Below are 22979 nucleotides of genomic sequence, written 5' to 3' on the forward strand. Positions count from 1 at the left end.
AAGAAACAATCGATCTTTCTACTTTTGTTTTCTTTCAAGCCCTGCAAATCTTCTCACTTTTACTACTGATGTATTCAATAGTCTGTGGGGACATCACAGCGATTCTCAATATCTGTAAAAGAAGATTTTACAGTAATTCAACTTCCTATTAATTACTCAATTGAAACTACTACATTTTATACATCTCTCTAATTCTTTACCCATTAGGATTCAAACTGAGAGCTTCTCCTATTTCTACATGTTATAGTATGCTTCTTATTACACAGATGAATATATACACCTTGCAAACTTTTTTGTTATTTACTTGAAGCATTCTATCAGGAGTGTGGAATTTGTATAGCCCGAGACCCAGGACATATTGTTTGGGGTCAAGGGCAACAAGTTTTCAGGTTTACTTTGTCCTTGGGACACGTAGGCCCAATCCCCTACTTCACAAACCCTTTGGCTGCCAGTTTACATTGCCACATTATAGATCAAGGAAGGGCATTGTCGGCAGTTAAGGGAGAATTTGTATCTATGTTATTGCTGTTCAAACTTGTATTTATGGTTCATTAATGCAAAACCTTTATTATTAGGGTGAGCGCTATAAGGAAATGTAGGCTCTGACGTGCTGCACTACTGACAGTGGCTCCAGTAAAAAAAATTATTTACAAATTTGCAAAGTTTTGCAATACGAGGCTCCATACAATGCTACAAGAATGCTCTCTCATTAGATGCACATATCTGCATAATAACTGATAAAACACCACTGAAAGAGAAATAACCATCATCAGTGAAAGCATATACACCCCGAAAAAACACCAGCACAGCCACAAACTAAATGTCATTCAGAGAAAGAAAAAAGAGAGTGAGAGAGTCACTATAGGGAACGGTAGGGGGTAATTTATTGACTGTATCTTAATGTCTTCTTCTTTGCAATCTTCTTTTCATGGTTTTAACATTGTGGAGAGTGAATTTAGTGGTCATAACCCAAAAACAGTTCATATGACGGGCCCATTAAAAGTAAAAATTGGTGATGTTTCAACTAGGGGTGCATTGAGACCGATGGATGGCAAGCGCAGATAAATTCTACAACGAAGTAAAAGTATTGTGTGCCCTCGAGCTAACATTATTTACAACTGTGGGTTCCCCCCTAATGAGATTCTTGGTGCATATGAGTCAATAGCGCAAAAAGTGGGTGAAATTCTAAGTGCTCCAGCAAGTAGAAATGCCTCACATTGCCCCAAATGGTTTGACCCCCATTGATCCAAAGCAGCAAACAGGCTGAGGGAAGCTCTGTCAGCCAAACCAAGAACTCAATCTGAGGTATGTGCCCGTCGAAAGGAATATAAGTCAGCTCTGGCCAAACGGAAGGGTCCCCTAAAGGAAGAGGCTTGGAATGAGCAGATTGACTCAAGCACTCTCAGGAACAGTTTGAGGTTCTGGAGTGTTGTGAATTGGCCCCTTTTTGATCAGGAAGGGGGTGCTTAAATTCACACATCACAGAGGAGGAGTGGGTGCTTCACTTTAAATCTATGTTTGACTGCCCTCTTAAGCTTAATTGCCAAGAAAGCCGGGATATAAAGGACCTTGTAATAACTTTTGAAAGGGGTGAGGTGATGGCTGGTAGTACAGGGCTATCTATTAATAAAGTGCCAGGCCCAGATGGGGTCCCTCCAGACTAATTTAAGCCGGCCCCCCGTTCTGGGCCCTGATACTGGAAGCAGTATTTAATGCAGCGACAAAGAATGGCTGTCTCCAGTCTAGGGCCTCTTCCACTATAGTCCCTGTTTTCAAGAAGGGCAATAGAAATAGTACCCACTGTTACAGACTGATCTCACTCATTGATTCAGTGGTTAAAGTGGCAGGACGTTTTATTTTACAGAGACTATCAACTTGGGCAGAAGAGCATGAGATTATGTCAGATGTCCCGTATGGATTCCGGCCGGGATGTTCTACCGTTGCTCAGTGTCTTAATTTATCTCCGAAACTGAGAAAATATACTGTTGCTCGCCCCGGAACTATCCAGCACACCTTCATGGCCTTGTCATCTGCATTTTACTGTGTCAATAGGGCCAAAATGTGGCAGTCCATAAGGGCAATGGGGGGTGGAGAACAGTATTGTTAATTTTCTCGAGGGCCTGCATATATTGACTAAAGCTAATGTTAGGTTTTCACAGGATTTGCAGCTTACTAGGGACTTTGAGATTAAGAGGGGAGTTCGGCAAGGATGCATTCTGGCTCCTTTTTTACTTAATTTTTATATAAATGAACTAGATAGTGCATTAAGAGCAACTAGAGCGGATTACCCTTGTGTAGGCGGAGTGGCATCCCCGTCCTGCTATATGCGGAAGACGCCGTCCTCATATCTAGGAATGAATTGGGTTTGCAATCCCTTTTAACTACATTTCCCAGATTCATGACTGACCGGGACCTGGCAATTAATAATTCCATGTCCTACGTCATGAAAGTGGGGCAACATTCGAAATAGAGGTTCCAGTTTGATGTTGGCCTCGCTAAGATCCCTGCACAAATGTATTTTTCTACTTAGGGGTTCTTTTTGACAACCCACTTAAATGGGGTCCCCTAATATTGAGGAAAAAAGGGGATCTGGCTTGGGTAAACACAGCAATTTTTAATTTTGCCTCTAAAATAGGGAAGAAACCAACAGGAGCTATGTTGCAAGTTTATCAAGCCAAAAGCTTGACCATAGCTACCTACGGTAGTGAAATTTGAGGAAATACTGCGCAAGATTCCCTACAGGTAGAGGAGAATGATTTTTTATAACGTTTACTATGTGTTCCGTGTGGAACCTTTAATTTAGCGGTCCACGAGGAACTGGGGGTCCCTTACCTAAGTGATGTTCTTGCTCTTTTTTTGGAAGTCAAAAATCTCCAGCGTGAAGAGGCAGAGGGCTGTAGCTGAAGACATTTCCAAGCAGCCGGATACACTTTTGGCGAAGGACTGCTGAACAGGATTTGCTGCTTTAGAGGAGAACATTGTGGAAGAAGCTGCAAAGTCAGCGAAGCACCTTGAGCGGATAGGCGAGCAGGTTGATCCCGGTCTCATCCTAGTTCTCAGGGCAGTTTTTGGCCAAAACTGTTCTAAGTTCTCAGTTTTGGGATTTGGCCATCTGGGCATCTTTAGCACTACATCCAAGGGTCCAGGACCGGATGGACACCATGTAGAGGTTCAGGGCTTGCTCCGGCTGGGTCCAGGTGACCCTGCTCAAGAGTGATGAGTTTATTTTCATGTATCTATTCATCCAGATGTGACAATAACTTTATTGAAAGCCTTTTTCTTGGATATGTAGGAGGCTAATCAATCTATCAGGTGAGAATTGTGTGTCAATCAAAATGGTGCAATCCTTTTTTGTCCCTCTGGCTCTGAACAGGAGGCCATTAAACTAGCCTTTTGACAATCTGGTAGTCCTGGGTTCAGTTGAAGATTCAAGGCTCACAGCATCATTACATCTTCAGTATAAATGAACCGCTGCACTGAGTCGTTTAGGCAGATAAACTGTCAAGTGGCCAAATGCTTGAATCAATGAATGTTTATTACTTTATGCTTACGGATTCCTGTAAAACAGGATTTTCCATTACCATCAAAAAGCAAATTAAGCCTCTGAATTAAATTCATAACCCACCCAATGCAAATGCTGCTGTATGGTGTGGAGCGATTATCTAAAGAAACACACTGTGAAATGCGTAGCAAAAATAACATCAACACAAATCAGGTTACCACTGCAATATTTATACATAGCGGGTGTACCCTGCCAATAGGTCCAACAGGTGTGCTCACTTTAGAACAAAGCTCATATTTATTTTTCAAACAAAACCTCAACTTTTGAGTGACATAACACTTACTTAAAAATGATGGCCTTTCATCTGGGTTTTGCGCCCACCCGCTGGTCATTAATGAGATTATTGTGTCGCGATGAGGAATGTCTCCTGGTAGTGACTCTTCACTGGTGTCAGGCCTTGTTCCTTTACAGACACTAAACATGATCTGCATGGGAGTTGTTGCATCTGTTAACACATACATAGAACAGATAAGTATTTAAAATCAAAATTAAATCAAAAACTATTTATATCGCACACAGCTGCAAACAGTCGCCCTAACACTAAAGCACAAAAATGGAACCAAAAAGAATGGAAATTGGACATTGTCGAAAAGCCAGGTTTTAGTTGCGACCTGAGCAACTTTTCATTTTCCAGACGCTGCACTGCCACAGGTAGCTCATTCCAAGACTTAGAAGCTAAAACTGCAAAAGAGCGTTTGCCTTTGGATTTTAGACGAAACAGTGGACATTTTAAAAGTAAAGCATGGTCTGATCTTAAAGTGTGGGCCGAGAAGTATTTCCTACGCCAATTGCATAGATAATTAGGAGAATTTAAATGGAAAGCCTGGGATTTAATCAGTAGGGCTTTGAATGTGATTTGTTTTGTACTGGGGAGGCATTATTGGTATTTGCTGGTTTTAATATAGAAAAGGAAACAAATGCATATTTTCGTTATTTCTGTTACACTTGTCTGTTACTAGGGGTGGGCGAAATTCATGGAATTTCACTCCGTGGAAATCCACTGAGTTTCATGAAAACTCAGTGAGATTCTGCTGAGGTTCGCGAATGGGCGGAAAACGTCACATTGCACTGCTCGTGCTGATTTTTAGCGCAGGGAGCTTGTTACGTGTGGAAAAATCAGCACAAATGGCATCATTCGGCGTGCCAGAGGGTGCTGCCTCCCAGGTACATTTTCTATTCGAGTGACAGCTTTCTCACTGCGAACTGTCATGACTGCCCACGCTAGGAAAATCTAGGCGGGTGCCCACCTAGTGCACGAAAACTGCCCTAGGGGACGCCAATTCTCGCTCACTAACTAACCGTTGGCGATCGGCGTGAGAGAAAAAAACTCAGCTATGCAGTAATTAGCGGAATTTAGCCAGAACTTGTAACGCAGAGTGGCCAAAACTCCACCAACGATGCCAGTGGAGATTAATGTATTGCCCTCCCCTACCAGTAACTACTCCTTCAGACTCCTCCTTAGGTTCGAGAAATAATTCCCAAACACCAAAAACAACCTGTCAGGTATGACATTTAGGTTAAATCGGTGCCAGCAGAATTTCAGTCACCACGGAACTACCAAGCTGTACTGCCCAGAACACCACATATCTACTTGTCTTACCAGCATTCAAAACACCCCGACCTTGTCGGGTGGCAGCACATCATCTTTTAGGTGCGCTTGGTGCCTAAACCGAAGTCAGGCGCTCACCAACACACCGACGCCTTATCAACAGAGCATGGAGTCCTTTGATGCAGACGTACCTCAACTCCCCATCGGGCTTTAAAAACCCACGAGCACGGTGGTGGCTGATCCCAGCTATGTCACAATGTAAGTCACTCGGACATTCACTTCTATGCATGGGAGGTGACAATGTTATTTTTATTTGTAAAGCGCACTATCACCCGCAAGAGTATCCTGGTGCAGTGGTGAAATAGATTGACCCATGGATTGCTCATTTGCTGTTGCAAGACATATCACAACAGAACCAACCACTGTAAAAGCATGGGGACAGATATCAGCTTTTCTGCCCAACTGATTTGAGTGACACTTTACATTCTTGTTGTAATGGTGAGGCTTGATCTAAAAAGCATTACTTCAACATTGGATGTGGGGCACTTGGGATGGTTTTCGGAGCATTCTGATGAAAATATGGGTGTGCAAAATAAGATTCAATTTTGCAAACTCTCAGGAAATTCCTTGAAAATGTATTTAAAATAGGCTTATAGAGAGAAAATAGAGCGGTATCTCGCTTGATTTTTTGTGAGGGTGCATTATGGTTAAAAAGGTATTGAAATTCCATCAAATAACTGACTCAAGCAGAACATTTCTCTGGGTGGAACATTTCCTAACCAGTTTTGTGCGGCAAAGTTCCATAAAATTGCAGAATGAAAAATGTATAGAAAGTTCACAAATGTTGCTGGCATAATTTCAATTCACCTAAGCCTAAGAAACATTCTCTACCACAAGTGTGTATTTAAAAAAAAAAAAAATCTTTTTATTGATGACAGTTTGACAGTATTACATATATCAGTATTGGGTAGAAAGATTATACAATTATTAATTCTTGAAAAATATGCGTTATCATTTATATTACCTGCAGCAAGTAGGTTAACCATTACAGTTTTCGATAGATTCAGGTTGGTCAAGGGAGGAGGGGGGGGGGAGAAGAGGGGGATCACAGATATTCCCGCTGTATGCATTACATTTACCCCAAATTTGTGTCTATTTTCTCGGACAGCCCCTGGAGATAACATCGTTTTTCCCCGAAATATACACCAGTCCATATCTTTCTTCCATGCATTTATGATTCGAGCCTCCTGCGCCCCCCACATTCTAACAATGTTACGCTTGGCAACCATCTAACCCAGGGTTACCCATGTTTTCTCTTTGCTATTCAAGTTTGACGGTTCACAAGTGTGGGTATGAACTATAACTGCCTGCGACTGGGTCCGCTATAAATAGCCAACTAAGCTTGATTTCATGTCATTGGTGCAAGATAAGGTACTTAGGATGACTATGGTCTCACCAATCCTCTCTGCATATTCTTCCCTCAGGCTACAGAATACTGGCACTTGTACGAAAAATAAAGCACTTTAAAGATTCCTTAACTGCTTAAATTGGAGAAATACAACCGAGTTATTATTATTATATACATTTGGTAAGAGCATTGCTATCTTGGAAGGTGTACTGGGGCTGAAGACCGCCCAGAACCAAATTACCTGTCTAAGGGGTACAAATTGAGAAGGGCCATTCAGAATGTATATAGCCATGTTTTAAGTGCTTTCTTAAACATAAGCAAAATATCAATGAAGAGCAGTCCGATGAAAAAGAAATCCATAACACTTCTCCTTGGACTGAAAAGCCACAAACACACAGCCGCACCTTTCTAAATTCAGGCACAGTGAAAAGATTGGTGCTGGAGGAACGCAGCCGGCAGTTGAGCGTATATTATGAAAATTTTGTATGAAGAAAGTGCAGCACTCCCTGGTGCATAGCATTGTGGAACATAAACAGGGATTTAAACCAGAAGCTAGTGCAGAGCATTGAGGGTGACAGAAGATGAAAGGTAACGTTTGAAATTATACTAATTTGGCAGCAGCTGTTTGAATGTGGTACGGCTGCTTTTTGGGACAGGAAGCCTCCTGCATGGTTCTAGAGAGCATGCTACATTGACCTATGTTGATCTCCTGACAAGTCACTTGGAAGTACAGTACGTTTTCTTGTTCACTACCTCAGTGAACATCACAATTATACACGTCCCCTGGGAGTCGCCATATTTTCATGGACTGGGACTCTAGAGCTTGGCTCTGAATTCGATGGGGCATGTATAGTGTATCCCTCTTTTACAAAGAGTGGCTACTGACCTCTCTTATCAGGCTGAGGTGAATATACAGTGGTGGCAGCAATAATCTATACTCATTCCTGTGCGCTTTAGTAGGGCTGCCTACCAGCTCCCTCCTAGTTAACTCTGTGCGTCTTCCTGTCCCAGGTTCTTCTTTTTTTTGTCTATGATATGTGAGATTTGTGTATTGAGAGCGGATGGGTTCACTGGGCGAGGAAAGGGTGCCATTGTGTTTAATGTGAACATGGCTAGTATCTGTTCTGCTTGACATTCAAGCTCCACCGTGCCACTCCCTATTCTTTGTAGAAGCTTGATGGGTTGGAGTAGGCACAAGCTCTTATCTGGATTTAGTTAAGACTACCCCTGCTGATGGGTGATGGTCAGGGCCTCCTAGCCTGGATGTAATTGAAATTCCTCTCTGGGGACAGGACAGATAGGTACCAAGAGACTGGGAGAGTCCTCCTCACATGGACCGATCACTCTACGAACTTGCAGGAAATAAACCCCAGAATTGGAGGTGCAGCCAGGATGTAAAAGTAGCAGAGCCTCCGAGTGGATTAGCCGGTCACTCAGGGAATTAAAAAAGTCTGACCTCATCAGCCAGTGGTTGTTCAATGTTGTTCACTTTTCTGTAAAGACACCCACAATGGGTCGCTGAGGAAGCCGAGATCCAGGAATGGAAACTCAGGATTGGATTGCCATTCTCCTGGCCCGGGCATAGTATGTAAAATTGGGAAGGTGTCTCTGTGATGGATTACTGGTGAAAGGAGCTCGGCTGCTACTGGAGCAGAGACTGAGGCTTGCGGGAGCTGCTATCTTTCACACACAAGGAGACTTCATTCAGCTGCTCAGGATAAGGAAACTTTCTGCACATTCACATCGGGGGAGAAGGCGGAAGCTCCATGTTGCCACTGTAGGAGTAACTGCTTTGTCCAAAGCCCCTCCCCTGTGCTATGGGAGCCTGTGGGTGCTTCCAGTTACCATCTGTAGCTGGAGAAAGAGTGCCCTGTTGAAGAACTACCATTTGACAACCTTGGTCCCTGCACCTGGACTTGCATAGTCTCCAGCTATGTCCTTGCTTTTCCTGCACTAGAGCAAAGTAGCATAGTCCCCATGGGTGCCGTGCTATTAGAAAACAGACTGTGACTAGTGGGCTCTGTGGTACAGGCCCCCACTTCTTTGTGATATATGTGGGTATCAGGATGGGCTACTACTCTGGCCAGCCAGTACCCTACCACAGCTAGCCCAGTGGTGACAATACTAGTGAGAGTCCAGAAACTGTGCTAAGAACCAGGCACCTCTATCCAGACCTCTGGAAAAACCAGGGCAGTGTCCTCGCCAAAGAAGGATAGGCACTTCTGTTGCTTTGGTTGGTGTGTCAGAAACATTTGAATTCATATCAACTGCTGAAACCCTAACACTGTACTACAAGTATTGGTATCATTTTATATCTCTGAAGAATAACCTTGTGCAACACGATCTGTTTAATGCAATGTTAACTGTGTTTTTATAGTGCTTAATGTCAAGGTGCAATACTACTGTTTAGGGTCAGAAATCTGTCCCAGATGGTGGTAGAGACTTCTGGTTTTCACGGTGTACATTGGTGTTATGTGCAGTATATTCTTGTGTGTTTATTAATGTACTTTTCTTTTATAAAGCAAAGCACTGATTGGATATTGATCTTATGCAGTTAACTGTATACTGAATGTCTACCCCACCTCACCTCCTTGAGTATGCCTTGTACTACTCGGTCTCGCTACCCAGATAGAGTCAAGTGCTGTACGTGGTCAGTTTGGGGTCCAGTAGTATTGTGGCCCTAGGACAGCCGCGGTGAACAGCTTCAATTGATGCAACTGGAACCCATTAACCTCCGACAGCCTTGGTACCCCAGGAACCCGGTCTTCACACCATTTAATAAGATAAACTCTTGAGTCAAGGAGCAAAGAGTTGCAAAAATACTTGGTCTCAAAATGAAGACTTGGACCATCAGAGGAAGGCAATGAGATGGAGGAATGGGCAAGATTTTGCAAAATAATCACATGGATGACAGTTTTTTCACACCTTTAGTGAACAAGAGGTTTGCATCCATGTGTGCTTCACGTTTTTGAAAGGCAGTTGAGGCAGGATTGGGGGGCAGCGACCAAAAACCAGTGAAGGAATGAATTGGAGAGGGCACCTTTAGAACAAAAGAGAATCTCCATCTTTTTGCAATTGAATTAAAGGAAGCTCCAGCCTAACTACAGAGAGATTTCACGCAGGCTGCTGTGGAAGGGTTCGAGAGGTAGAGCGATCAGGCTCAGTGACATGAATCTTGACATTTTTTAACTCCAGCTCTCGCCAAATGCTAAGTCGCTTACATACAAATTCAGCACTTATAGTTATCTCAAGTAACTATAATTTGTGCCCTAAGGTAACTAACGAGCCCTAGCCATGCACTGCTAATTACCCCACATATTACATCAGTCATGACATCTTCTATGACATAATTGATTATATCCCTGAAAAACTTGCAGTGAAAATATTGGTGAAAAAACTGTGTAAAGAGCGACCTTTGTGTAGTACTGATTAGTGAGGGCAAGGCTATTCACCAACATATGTTAAAGATATTTCTGAGAGATACTGTTGGCTTTTCGACAGAAAACTTTGTCCATAGTCTAAAGAACTGCAAAGTCAATCGTCTGCCCAATGGGAGGCCATTTAGATGAAGTATTGTATGGTCACAATCTTTAAGGTCGAGTATAGCTTTGCTGAAAACCAAGCCTTGAAATAGATACACAGTCACTCAGTCTGCTGGGGCTGATTATATTTCATTGATATGAAAGCTTCAAATTTCCAGGGACCAACAAATCTAAATGTAGAATGTCATTGGTGAAGCCAATTCAAAAGCACCCTGTAGGAGACAGAGATTCCCAGTGTGCTGCCAGGATAGGCTTCTCAACCGGAGGCACTAGAAGTACAAAATGTACATGCAAGCTTCGGAGAAGATGTCTAGACACAAGCAAAGATATTCTAAATCTAGCTCCAAAGTAGTGTGGAGCTCAAAATAGGCAGTTAGTCGCATAGCTGTAAAACCATATACGATTGTTGAGTGGATGAAAAGGACTACAGTCTGGAAGATATGAAATACATAAGGTGATAGAGCCCATAGTGCATTTTCACCCTCCTCATTTTCAATAATTGCAGTTACTGTGCTCAGCCCTGGTGTCTGTGGCAATCCAGTAAGCTAGAAGGAATGTAGGATGTGATATACAAATAAGAAACCTAACAAGCAATGCATGCACTCTTGGTCCTCATATAAAATTGCTGTACAATTGAGTGTAGGTGATCGAACTGCCTCTGTCAGAGACTCAGAGGAGTACAATTGTGAACACAATTGGCTTTCATATCAGAACTGTCAGAATAGCAGTGATTGCAAGCCCAGCAGGATCGGCCTCATGTGCCTCGGGACGACCTCCATCCTTATTCCATCTGCCTCCTCAACTTATTTCTCTGCATAGGGACTAACAATGTTACTACCCTGCTTATTTCTACTTTACTGCCATCTTCAGCGCTGACCCTCAAGATGAGCCTATGACAGTGCATTCATGTATGTGATACCATACCAGTTTCATTAGCCTTGTCTTGTTTTAATTAGCATGACTTGTGGAAAGAGGTGGGATTTAGTATGACTCGTGATACAGGCTTCGAGAACCCATCCTACAAGAGGGCTCCAGTCAGAAAGACTCACGGAGTACATTTAAAGTTGTTTAGACAGCTCTACTCAAGGATTGTTTCTGGGGAAAGGCAATCAATCGGACAGATGTGTTTCCTTGGCTCAAATGGACTCATGGTTTTCAGTAGGGGCACACCAAATATATCAGAGTAATCAACTGAGCAAACTGTGGCACAATTGCATTGAAGGTTACTGAAGGAGATGGCAAAACTCCCAAGTGAAACTGAAGCTAAACTCATATCCTGCATGTCAATTTCTTATTTGCCTTTACTACAGCGAGGTATAATGAAGAAACCAGAGACACCCGTTTCTTGGAGGATAGAAAATTACTCTTAGAGGTTCGTTGGGTTCTGAGAAACGTGTACACCAAAACAATATTTGTATTTCTTGTGATTACCTAAAAGAAACTACTAAGAAGACATTTCAAGTCCGAAGCTGGCAGAGTATGTTACAGTCGCATGTTTTACCTCCAGGTTAAATGTAAAGAGCTTTGCTAAATGTATTGTTCTAACAGAGCCTAGAGCCCATTTACACTGCCAGACAGCAGTGTAAGTGGAGCTGGAGAGGTGGCCCATCTTCATGTGTTCAGCCACACAATGGTGGCAATGTTACCTGTAATGCAAGCTATGCCTCCAGTGGAGCTTTGCAAGAAAAGTTCGAAATTGAACTAACAGGTGTGCAGCAATGCACACTCTCTCATCTAAGGGGTTTTCATACTTATTTCCACTGTCTTAACCATAACAATAGCGGAAATGTGTTTACTTCCAAATGGTCCTAATAATGTTTTTAATATCTATGGATCATGCAGGATACACTCCCCACACAAACCGACATTGAGTAGAGTGTAATTATGTGGCATGTAACTGTCGCACTGAGTGGCATTTTGTGGAGTGTATTTATGTTGCATTGAGTATAGTGTAAATATGTGGCACAGTGGTATTATGTGGAGTGTATTTATGTTGCATTGCATAGTGTATTTATGTGACATTATTATTATTTGGTACTGAGTGGTACTGTGGAAGAGGTGTGGCCAGCCGCCAGGGCGACTGACTCCGGAACCCGGGTGATCACGGTTCGAACCCCGGGGCCGGCGGCAGATCAGCCCAGGACTATGTGACTCTGGGCAATAGCTCGCTTAATCTTCCCGACAGACCCCAGCGCCATGACACCTTCGGGTAATTGTTCGCGCTTTACAAATACTGGACATTTATGTTGAGTGTATGTTGCATTGAGTAGAGTAATTATGTGGCATGTAATTATGTGGCACTGAGTGATATTTTGTCGAGTGTATTTATGTTGCATCGAGTAAAATGTAATTATGTGAAGTGTAATTATGTGGCACTGAGTGGTATTATGTGGAGTGTATTTATTTATGTTGCCTTGGAAAGTAGGCCCCTAAAAATGAGTAGTCGAAGGATACAAGTCAATCAATCAAAAATCAAAACGATGGTAAAGAGGTTATGCTCCAGGAGAGGCACAATACAAGAAGAGGAAAGCAAACCACTGAGTAAGAAACAAGCAAATGAGAGTGACAAAGACAAACATGGGTAAGCAATGGCAGGCTTTAAGGTCACTATGTTTTTGGTAAGTAATCAAAAAATCTTTTGCAACCAGACCTATCAACACCCTTCCAACCATACATCCAACAATGGGTAGTAAGTTCTAAACAAATACAGCAATACAAAGAATGGGGTCATTGGGAGCCCAGGAATTGGATGTAATTAAAGGCTTCAGTGACACCTACGGCTACAAAGCGCTATAAAACTGATACAACAGACTACACCCAAAGCAGTGTTTTAAATGAAAATATAAAAGTGCTTGTACACACTATACAGAATACCTGTTTGCTCCTGAGGAGTGCCAGTAATCTCCCACATACCTGCCAACTTGAAGAACAACCTCACAGTGTGAGGAGGGGCTGTGGCCTTGAAGGGGACGCGCCTCACGCTAAGAAATATTCAGGAGGCACTTTTGAACTCCACTCCTAAGCCCCCTCCTCCCAAAAACTAGTGGTTGTTATGGTTTACACCAAGTGGGCCTGTATGAAATCAGCGCTTTTGTATGCAAGTGATTGCTTATGCGCCAAACACACATGGGACCACACTGTTTGTATTTTAGGGTCCCTGCATACGTCAAGATGGTTTACTCATTCCAACGCTGCCCGAGGCAGTGCTGGAGGGGAGGCTTGTTCTTCGTAAAAAAAAACATTTTTTTAACTTCCCTGTTTCACAGAAATGTGATTTGACCTTTTCTTCCTCTCCTTTTCCCTAGTTAATGTACCACTTCCACTTGCCCTGTGCCTGGCCGAGGTAATCGGGGGGGATTGCACCAATCGCACTGTTTTGCTTCTAAATCACATCTGACTCTTTCCACCTACTAAGCACTATCAAAGCTGGCAGTCTGGACTCGAAGCTTCGGTTCCCGCGTTAATCCCCGGCTGCTTGGCGCACGCCCCGCTCTGACGAGGAATGGGAAAGCAGTGCACGAGAGTGCAACACTTGTACATCCGAAGTCGCAACACCGCAAACAATGAAGAAATCTGGCAGGAATGGGCCCGCCAGCATTTGTTCATACAGCGCCCCAGTGATGTGCGCATCCTTGTAACCAGACAGCAGGATATTTTTGTTTTTATGCACACTCCACTTCAAAATGATAAATAGCATTTTTGGTGACAAACGGTTTTTTTTTCCTAGTAAAGGTATTTTTTTTTTGCTTTGGATATGTTACCAAACAAGTTTTGTATTATTGGGGCATGTTTTGAGATTTTGTCTGGCGCTGTTGTAGTACACTTCCATATACCATACCACTTACCCTTTGGTATTGTTTAACACTAAGAACATTTTTTTTCACAGCACCTCAAAATGACATAACATGACTTAGCCCCTGGTGCTATATTTAACACAAAGAAAAAACTCTTAGGAGCACCTCAAAATGACATAAACCGATAGTTCACTTTTTTCCTGTTTTCTTGGCAGAATTGTTCGTCAAAAATTTGTCTAAATATGTAATATCACAGCTTTCAAAAATGTATCTTCGTAGGGAAGCCAATGAAGATGAGTTGCATATTCTGGGTTCAGAAAGCAGCAGCTGAGTAAATGAGAATGCCTAACACAAATGCGTGGGGCACTAAAAGCCGGCGGCTGGGTGGACAAAGGCTTTACTGTGGTGCACGGCGTTTACCTTGCGGGAGCCAGCAGATAATTGCTAACATATGGCACTGCTGCTAGCTCCCGAAAGGCAATCGCCAAACGTGCACGAGGGCTCATTGGGAACAGTGCAAAACATGCACGAGTTCCCAATAATGCCTGGAGCGATTCCAAAAGGTCTCTAAAGCAGCGCTTCCTCTGTAAAAAGGGGGTGGCATTGCCTGCATCTACCGCTCTAACCTCCTGGGTACGGAACTACCGGTAGTCCCTACAGACTCCTGCGAATACCTTGCACTCTCCGTCTGCAACAACACCTCTCAACTGTGTAACTTCACATATTTTACAACCCCCCAGGCAAGAATGACACCTTCATGGACCTCCTCATGGAAATCATCACAGCCAAGGTCTCTCCAAACTCTAATGACATTTTCCTTGGCGACTTCATCTTACACTGGAACGATACCAAGGACCCTCAGGTCAATGCCATCAGTGACTTCTTGGCCGACCTAGCTCTTACCCAAGCCTGTTCTCTCCCTACTCACTCGAAAGGCGCCACCCTAGACTGGATCACGGCTAAGGAATCAGCTGTCAAAATTATCTCTATTGAACCGTGTGATTGGTCAGACCACCACGCCATCAACTTCCTCCTGCCCAGCCCTCACAAGGCATGGACACTGCAACCCATGATTCCCAAACGTTTGGTTAGCGACACCAAGAACCTCGATCACGGGAAACTAGCAGCGCGTTGTGTGACCGACCCCCCCCCCTCCACAGTGAACCTCGGTCAACAACCTAGTGGATCACTATTCCTCAACTACATCCGAGATTCTCGAGGACCTGGCACCACTGAAATTAAAAAGAATCCAGATCAAGGACAGGAATCCCTGGTTAAGAGGATCCCTCACCAAGGAGAGGAGATCTCTTCGACACTGAACGAAACTGGTAACAACACCCATAAGCAGCCCATCTAAAACTTCTCCGCCAGGCCAGAAATGCTTATAACAAGAAGATACTCAACTATAAAAAATAATTCTTCAAAACCGAACTTGAGTGCCAAAAACAGACCTCGCAAGTTATTCGACTTGGTCAAACACCAATCCAACAAACTAACGAAAACCTCCAAGGAAACACACAAACCCCTAATATCAAGCAAGGAATTTTCTTCCTTCTTCTGCGACAAAATCTCTGCCCTAGGAAATAAACTTAAATCCCCAACTCACCGCCAAAATCAAAATCTACCAGATCCACCTCCTCTCCACGCGCTATCTTCCCAAACCTGACCCAAAAATCTAGCTCACTGGTCCAACTTTAAATTCTACGATGAACACTCTATCTCGAAAATTCTCGCCTCCTTAAAACCGAAAAAAACACTTCAATGGTCCTCTCCCCTCTAACTGCCTAGCAGCCGCCTCGCAGGCTATCATTCCCTCCTGGACCTCAATAACCAATGCCTCCCTCCATCAGGGCTCTATTCCTGACTCACTCAAGGCTTGCCAAGTTGCCCCTATATTAAAAAAACCTACCTTGGATCCTGCTTCCACTGAGAATTACAGACCCATATTCAACATCCCACTACTTGCCAAAGTTCTGGACAACAGTTGAGCCTACACCTTAATAACTTTCACCTGCTAGATTACTTCCAATCCGGTTTCAGACCTGGATACAGCACAGAAACCACCCTCCTCCACATCGTGGATGATGCCCTCCAAGCCCTCGATCAAGGCAAAACCTGTCTCCTAATCCTCCTAGACCTATCTTCTGCCTTTGATACAGTTAACCACGAAATCCTCCTTGAACGTCTCAAACTCAGGATGGGGTTAGGTGGCACCGTTCTTGAATGGTTTAGATCCTTCCTCAAAAACCGCTCTCAGAGAGTCCTCATCAACGGCAATCTTTCCGCCCCCTCTACGGTCATGGTTGGAGTCCCCCAAGGATCAACCCTCTCCCCTATCCTCTTCAATCTTTACCTCGAACCACTCACCGAGGTATTACGTTCCGCCAATATCTCCTACCTTATGTAAGCAGACGATACACAGATCTATATCAAAATCTGCTTCCCTGAGGACATTCGCTTCCTGAATGAGGCACTAAAGCTGACATTCCATTGGCTCACCGCCAACCAGCTTAAACTCAACGCAAATGAAAATGAATTTCTCCTAATCTCCCCATGCAAAACCAACCTGGACATTCAGGAATGAATCAAGAGAATCACAGCACTTAATTGCCCTCCCACCAGTGTTGACTCTGCAAAATCCCTTGGAATAACCCTTGACAGCAGCCTGAACACGCGCAGCCATATAAACTCGATGGCCAAGACGGTCAGGATCCACCTGAGCTACTTAAGAAACTTAAAACCCTTCCTTGAGGTTTCTGACCTCAAAACGGCAATCCAGGCTCTACTAATTTCCAGTCTAGAATATGGATGCTCCACTCTCACAGGGCTACCCAAGAACTCCCTGGCCCCACTGAAAGCCTGCCTCAACACCGCCACCAGACTAACTGGCTCAAAGAAACTTGACCACATTTCTCCCCACCTCAAAGCTCTGAACTGGCTTCCCCTAGAAGCCAGAATCCAATTCAAACTGGCCTGCATTACTCACAAAGCTCTCTACTCCAATTACCCTGCTTTTCTCGCCCATAAACTTGTGATATCAGGAGGAGTCAGAAGCTCCCAATCTGCCAAAGACCTATTGCTGCAACCAGCCCGCTTCTGCAAGAAAAAAACCTACAATCGGGCCTTCTCTGGGGCCGCTCCTAGAATCTGGAACTCCCTCCCACCCGCCATTAGAAGACGTCCGTCCTTGGCACACTTTAAAAAAGAAACCAAAACCTTCTTAATGGGCAAATACCTTGTCTGATGACTACATCGCGATCACCATAGCGACTTGTTTCCACCCTCCACCTTGACGTCATCCACTGCTCTTCAAAGGATACCTAGTACTGCACTCCTGGGCATCCCACCCAAGAGTTGAGACTGCAGGCCTTCTTCCTATTGTTATCTTTTTATCCTGCTTGTAGCCTGGTCCTTAAACTGCGTGCGTTTCTTGTATAATGTATAATGTATCCCCCGTCTTACCTTAAACTGCGTGCTTTTCTTGTATAATGTAAATGCATTCCCAATCCTACCCAACTGTTCCCTCCCTTCCTAACGCTTTGTATGCCACCCTCAAACCTGTAAAGTGCTCTGATACCCTCACGGGTCTGTTTCGCGCTCTATAAAACCTTAAAATAAATGAATAAATACATTTCATAAGCAAGAAAATGTGTTAAAGGTCAAGATTCATATGTGCTGTTTCAGCAGGTGCACCCACCCTCTATTTTTAACACATGTGGCATCATACCTTTACCTGTTGTGAGTGAATGGTTTCCATATTTGTTTTGACCAAAGTGTAATCAGAGTTCAAATAATTCCGCGAGAGGAAACGAGTCATGCTCACTCGCTGCAGTCAGGAGTGTTCATTGTTCTCTGAAAGGTTGTAAGACCAGAAAGGAAAGATGGGTTGGTGTCCTATTACAGCCCTCATTATCTGTATGGGCTTCCATGTGCTGATGAGTTAAACTACTTTCTTTCGATTGCTCTTAGCTCAGTGTCAACAGTTAGCTCTTATCATGCACAGTTCTTGCTTTACAGGCTTAGTGTGCGAATGTAAGATCTCTATGCTGTCTTGAAGACTCCACCTTATCTTTAGAGTTGCTGTCTACTGAAAGAACACCCTTTGCTACCAACAGTGGCCTTTTTCCGGTTGAGTTATCCAAGCACATGTTTAGTACCCTGTTCTGGCTCTGAGTGCACTGTACACCGATTGAAATTTAATTCTGGATCAATATGTGCCTAAACTATTCTCTCAACAAATTTAAGGCATATAATACAAGACCAGTTTGAGTTATTTAGCAAACATGTAAAATATTTCACCTGCTCCGCATTTCTGCTGTCGTATTGATCTTCAATCAGATTTTCACTCTTTAGTTGTCTCATAACATAGAACTAAATAATTGCGGATTTCCTTCTTTAGCAGGGTCTACATGCCAACCCATGAGCATGTATCATAAAGGTGCATGCACTGCGTAGTACATATAGTATATTAGAGTGCTCGCTCGCTTTAGAATGTATGCAAAAACAAGGAAGATGACTTACCTTCAAAAGGCTGTTTTCTAGAAAACACCTCCCACATGATTATAGCATAGCTGTTTTGGGGACAAAAATCAGGGTTACAGAATAATTAAAGCAGCTAAATCATTTCATTCAATTAAAAATACAAAAATGTTCTTTACATTCAGCTCGAGCATATAACAGTGTTAGAAACTTACGGGTATATAATATAAGGACCTCTCAAATACAAAAGTTTGAAGAAACCCATCGTAATTCTAACGGGCAGCCGACAGGCTACACTGATGTACATTAGCTGCATCAGTTTATGAACCTACCTTTTACTCAAATAACTTTATGAAGGCTTTTGTCCTGGCATGGCAACACATAAAACTAAGCACATTTGAGTAACTGCAGCATGACAACCATAACCTCCAAGTTCAAATGGTACATGCATGTGTGTCTCTGGAACCTTCAAAAATGAAAGCATTTGCTATTGTTTCCTTATATAACACCTTCTCCATGAAGAAGATCCATCTTCCATGTTCAAGAGGAGGTTTCTCTATTCAGTCTCTTCTAGCTATGTTTGTGAATCGCTGCACCTCGGTCCTTCTTCAGGGCTGTGGACATTCCCAGGGCTCATGGCTTCCTTCATGCCAGCTTCACACCACCCAGGTTACGGGTCATTGACCCCTCAACTGGAGTCTACAGAAGAGCACCCTCTGTAGCTGATTATGTCCCCCAAGGCAAGCTGTGCCTCAACGCGCTTCTGACATGCACTTTGACTGCTGGAATCGGGTTAAACAAGCATTTGCAACGCAATGGGTCTCGCATGTGCGAAATTTTAAGCTATTTGCATAATAAATGACGATGCCTTTTATTTATATGTTTTCAAAACCAGCACATAAAAGGTTTGTGATTTACAATGCCAGTAGCTCAAAGTGTCGCTAATGTGAGATCTATTGCATTGCAAATGCTTGTTGCGAGTAGGCGGAAATCCTGACAGCAGCCCCGGTTTGTTAGTTGCATTACATAAGAGAAAAGGGTCGAGGTAGTTCGAGTATTGAGGAATTATAATAAAGAATCCTCCACAGTTAAATTACTTGTCTGATTCATCAAAAATATATATTTAATGAATGACACATTCGTCAGAAGTTTACGATTGAAAACATAAACAAACATGTGTTATGAGAACAAGGAGAATTTGTGGATCTTTCTAAGACCGTAAAGGTTTTATTGTAAATATTTGCTATTGTGCCTGTCACAACACCTTTACCCTTTCCCCCACTCATCCAAACACCCCCATTCCTTCTATCAAACCTTCCCTTCAATTCACTGAGAGCACTGTATAATAGAATACATGATGAAAACCAAATGTTTTGAGTACAAAAGCATTTAATATATGCATACACTAATGACAAATGTGGAGTGTTAAACATGATTGTTTAATTTATGTTTTCAATCGTAAACTTCTGATGAATGTGTCATTCATTAAATGTATATTTTTTGATGAATTAGACAAGTAATTCAACTGTGGAGGATTCTTTATTATATTTCCTCAATACTCGAACTACCTCGACCCGTTTCTCTTACGTAATGCTTTGATAACCCAGGTCGGGTAGTTTTATTTGGGTGATAGTTGTATTCATTGGGTTTCCTTTTCACTTGTTTATCTTGAGCTTGCATTCTATGTTCTATATTCTTGTTGGGAATTCTATGGATAAGCGGTTGGGAGCCAGTGTTGGAAGATACCGTTGCCTGGTGGTTGTATAAGCTGTTCTTCTACTAACCTGGAATAATACTAAAAGAAATATAACACGCTTCCATTTCGTGTTACTTCATAAATATTTTGGCGACAGATGGGATCCTTCTAAGACCATAGAAGAAGAAGACAGCGTTCACCTAGCTTCAAGGTATTTAAAAAAAAAAAATGTTGTGCAAGAAAGCACCAGCGGCTGTTTTATGTGTTGTGCTTCTGATTGCACCCGCGGCTGCTTCTTAAATTGTATAGTGATTGCACCGGCGGCTGATTAATGTACCGTGCTTGTGATCGAACCAGCGGCTGAACGCGTCCAGATATATAAAATTTTTTATTATTATTTCCTGTGCCCTGCTTCATTTTGACTCTGTTTACCATATTGACTTTGTTGTTATGGTTTTGCTGTGAAGCATATCGACCTATCGGCACTTATACTACAAAAACTTAAGGAAATATTTAATAAAGCTAACCGTCAATTTTTTTCTCGAACGTTGGATTCCTCAGAGCGAGACCTGTGCAATCAATTCGTCATATGAAACTGACGCTGCGTAGGTTCTCGTTGTTGTCGCACAATGCATTCTGGATCACTCTGAGGTTTCTGGGACATTGACGTCATCACGCACGCAAGGCGGCCATTTTAGATTGGTTTATCGACGTTTTCAGCATTGCTAAGCATTATAAAAACAGTTTTCTTCATATTTCATTGTGAACTTCAGTGATTCGCACACTTTCATCTCAAAAGAAATTTACCTCGTTTTTAATATAAATTGAATTCGAGACATTTTTGCTATATTGCAAAATTTGTGGAGGAAATTTTTTTTTTAAGCAAGTCTATTTTTAGTCATTTTCCTGTTACTCCACATTATACAGTTATTTAAGATGTCCTCTATTTTAGCGCCTCCACACTTCTTACCTGTTGCAGGAGAACCAAAAATTGAATGGGAGTTATGGTACCCAATGTTTTTGGCATATGTTGAGGTATTGGAAGAAGATGGTTGGTCTCAGAAGAGGAAACTAGACCTTTTGAGGCATTGTTTAGGTGGACAGGGAATAAAAGAATTTACGAATTTACCTCCAATCGAAGGATCTGAGGAGACTGATGTATTTGAAATTGCTGTAAAACAACTGTCTTTACGTTTTGGCAAGAAAATCAATACCGTGATGGAAAGTTTCAAATTTTACTCACGAGCTCAGAAAGATGATGAGTCTATTAAAAATTACGTCTCAGCATTACGTGCTTTAGCAGGTTCATGCGCTTTTGACACTATCAACTATGAACAAGTTCTACGAGACCAAATCATGATGAAAACCAAAAGTAAAAAAATACAAGAGAGACTATGGTTGGGTACTGAATCTTCTCTGAGTGCTGTAGTTAATATAGCTAAGGGTATTGAACAATCTGAGAAATTTGTTAATGAGATTAGAGGCCAATCTCAAACTGTTTCTGTGAAAATTCAAGACTCCACTTCTGAAGTATCTGTAGTTAAGAATCAGTCCTATCTTAAGAAACCTTTGCATTCTTTTAAAAAAGAGGTGGAACTGAAAGAAAACAAGTGGGGGAAAAAAGAATTTACCTCTTCTGAAAACAAATTTGCCGGGAAACGCAATTTCATAATATGTTATAGATGTGGTAGTTTTGACCATGTTGGAAATTTTAGAAATTGTCCAGCATTAAATAAAATCTGTGTAAAATGCAAGAGGGTAGGCCATTTTGGGAAAATGTGCAGATCTAATCCAAAAGTAAATTGCGTAACATCAGGTGAAGAAGGAATGTGTGAACAATTTAGTGAATTTAACTGCATTTCTTGTGTTGGATGTAGTGACACCAAGAGTTTTCCATCTTGTTTGATATCTATTAATGGTGAAGATATCCAAGTGATGGTTGATTCTTGTGCCTGGTACACTATAATTGGGAAAGAAGTTTTTATGAAATTAAAAGGGGACAAAGAATTATTGCTTCCTGATATTAGACCAGCTGGTTATACTGAAAAAAAAATTGATTTGGAAGGTTTTTTCTGGGCAGATTTAAATTTTCAAGGTAGAAGAACCAGAGGCAAGGTATATATAGCTACCAAAGGTGTGTCAATTTTAGGTTGGCCTCATCAGAAGGAAATGGGGATGAAACTTGATCCTAATGCCTCACCTTCTGTATATGTTGTATCTGATTCTAATGAACAATTTGTTGCTAGTATTAAGGCGACGTTTCCTAAAGTTTTTGAGGAGAGTCTTGGTGAATTCTTGGTGAATTCATTGATTTTAAACATAAAATTATTCTCAAAAGTACTGCCATTCCGGTGAGAGACAGAGTACGCAATGTACCTCTTGCTTATCGTGACAAATTGAAGAATATACTAGGAGAGTTAGTACATGGTAAGATCATTGAACCCATGGAATCTTCACTGTGGGTTTCTCCAGTTGTTCTTTCCCTTAAACCTAATGGGGATCTTTGGTTATGTGTTGACCTCCGCAGTCTTAACAAAGAAATTTGGATTGATAGACATCCTTTACCTAATATACACGAATTAATCTCACTACTATCTAGGGCTTGTGTTTTTTCTACATTGGATTTGGCTAGTGCCTATCATCAGGTTGTGCTACATGAGGATTCAAAATGCTTAACAGCATTCATAACACCAGAGGGTATGTACCAGTTTTTAAGAATGCCTTTGGGTTTAGCTAGCGCAGCATCTGTATTCCAAAGGTTGATGAAGGAAGTTTTGGAAGGATGTTCTGGTGCGATAGCCTTTCAAGACGACATACTAATCTATGGCAAAGATTTTGTGGAACATGATAACAACTTGATGAACGTTTTGCAGAGTATACAGAATAAAGGGTTGCCACTTAAATATTCTAAATGCAAATGTAGACAAGGAAAGGTTGAATACTTGGGAC

General features: G+C 42.2%; 1 protein-coding gene across 4 annotated transcripts in view; it reads right to left on the bottom strand.

The window, feature by feature from the left end:
* The window catches only part of RIPK2 (receptor interacting serine/threonine kinase 2), a 419608-nt gene that overhangs the window by 164725 nt on the left and 231904 nt on the right, over positions 1 to 22979 (bottom strand). For all 4 annotated transcript variants that reach the window (XM_078687067.1, XM_078687064.1, XM_078687066.1 and 1 more), the window contains exons 5-6: positions 18377 to 18426; positions 3846 to 4007 (exon numbers count right to left, since the gene is read on the bottom strand). In XM_078687067.1, the coding sequence (XP_078543193.1) occupies positions 3846 to 4007; positions 18377 to 18426 (212 nt within the window). The remainder of the gene's footprint in view (positions 1 to 3845; positions 4008 to 18376; positions 18427 to 22979) is intronic.

The sequence above is a fragment of the Lissotriton helveticus genome, chromosome 4_1 (genome assembly GCF_964261635.1).
Source record: "Lissotriton helveticus chromosome 4_1, aLisHel1.1, whole genome shotgun sequence".
NCBI classification, from domain to species: domain Eukaryota; kingdom Metazoa; phylum Chordata; class Amphibia; order Caudata; family Salamandridae; genus Lissotriton; species Lissotriton helveticus.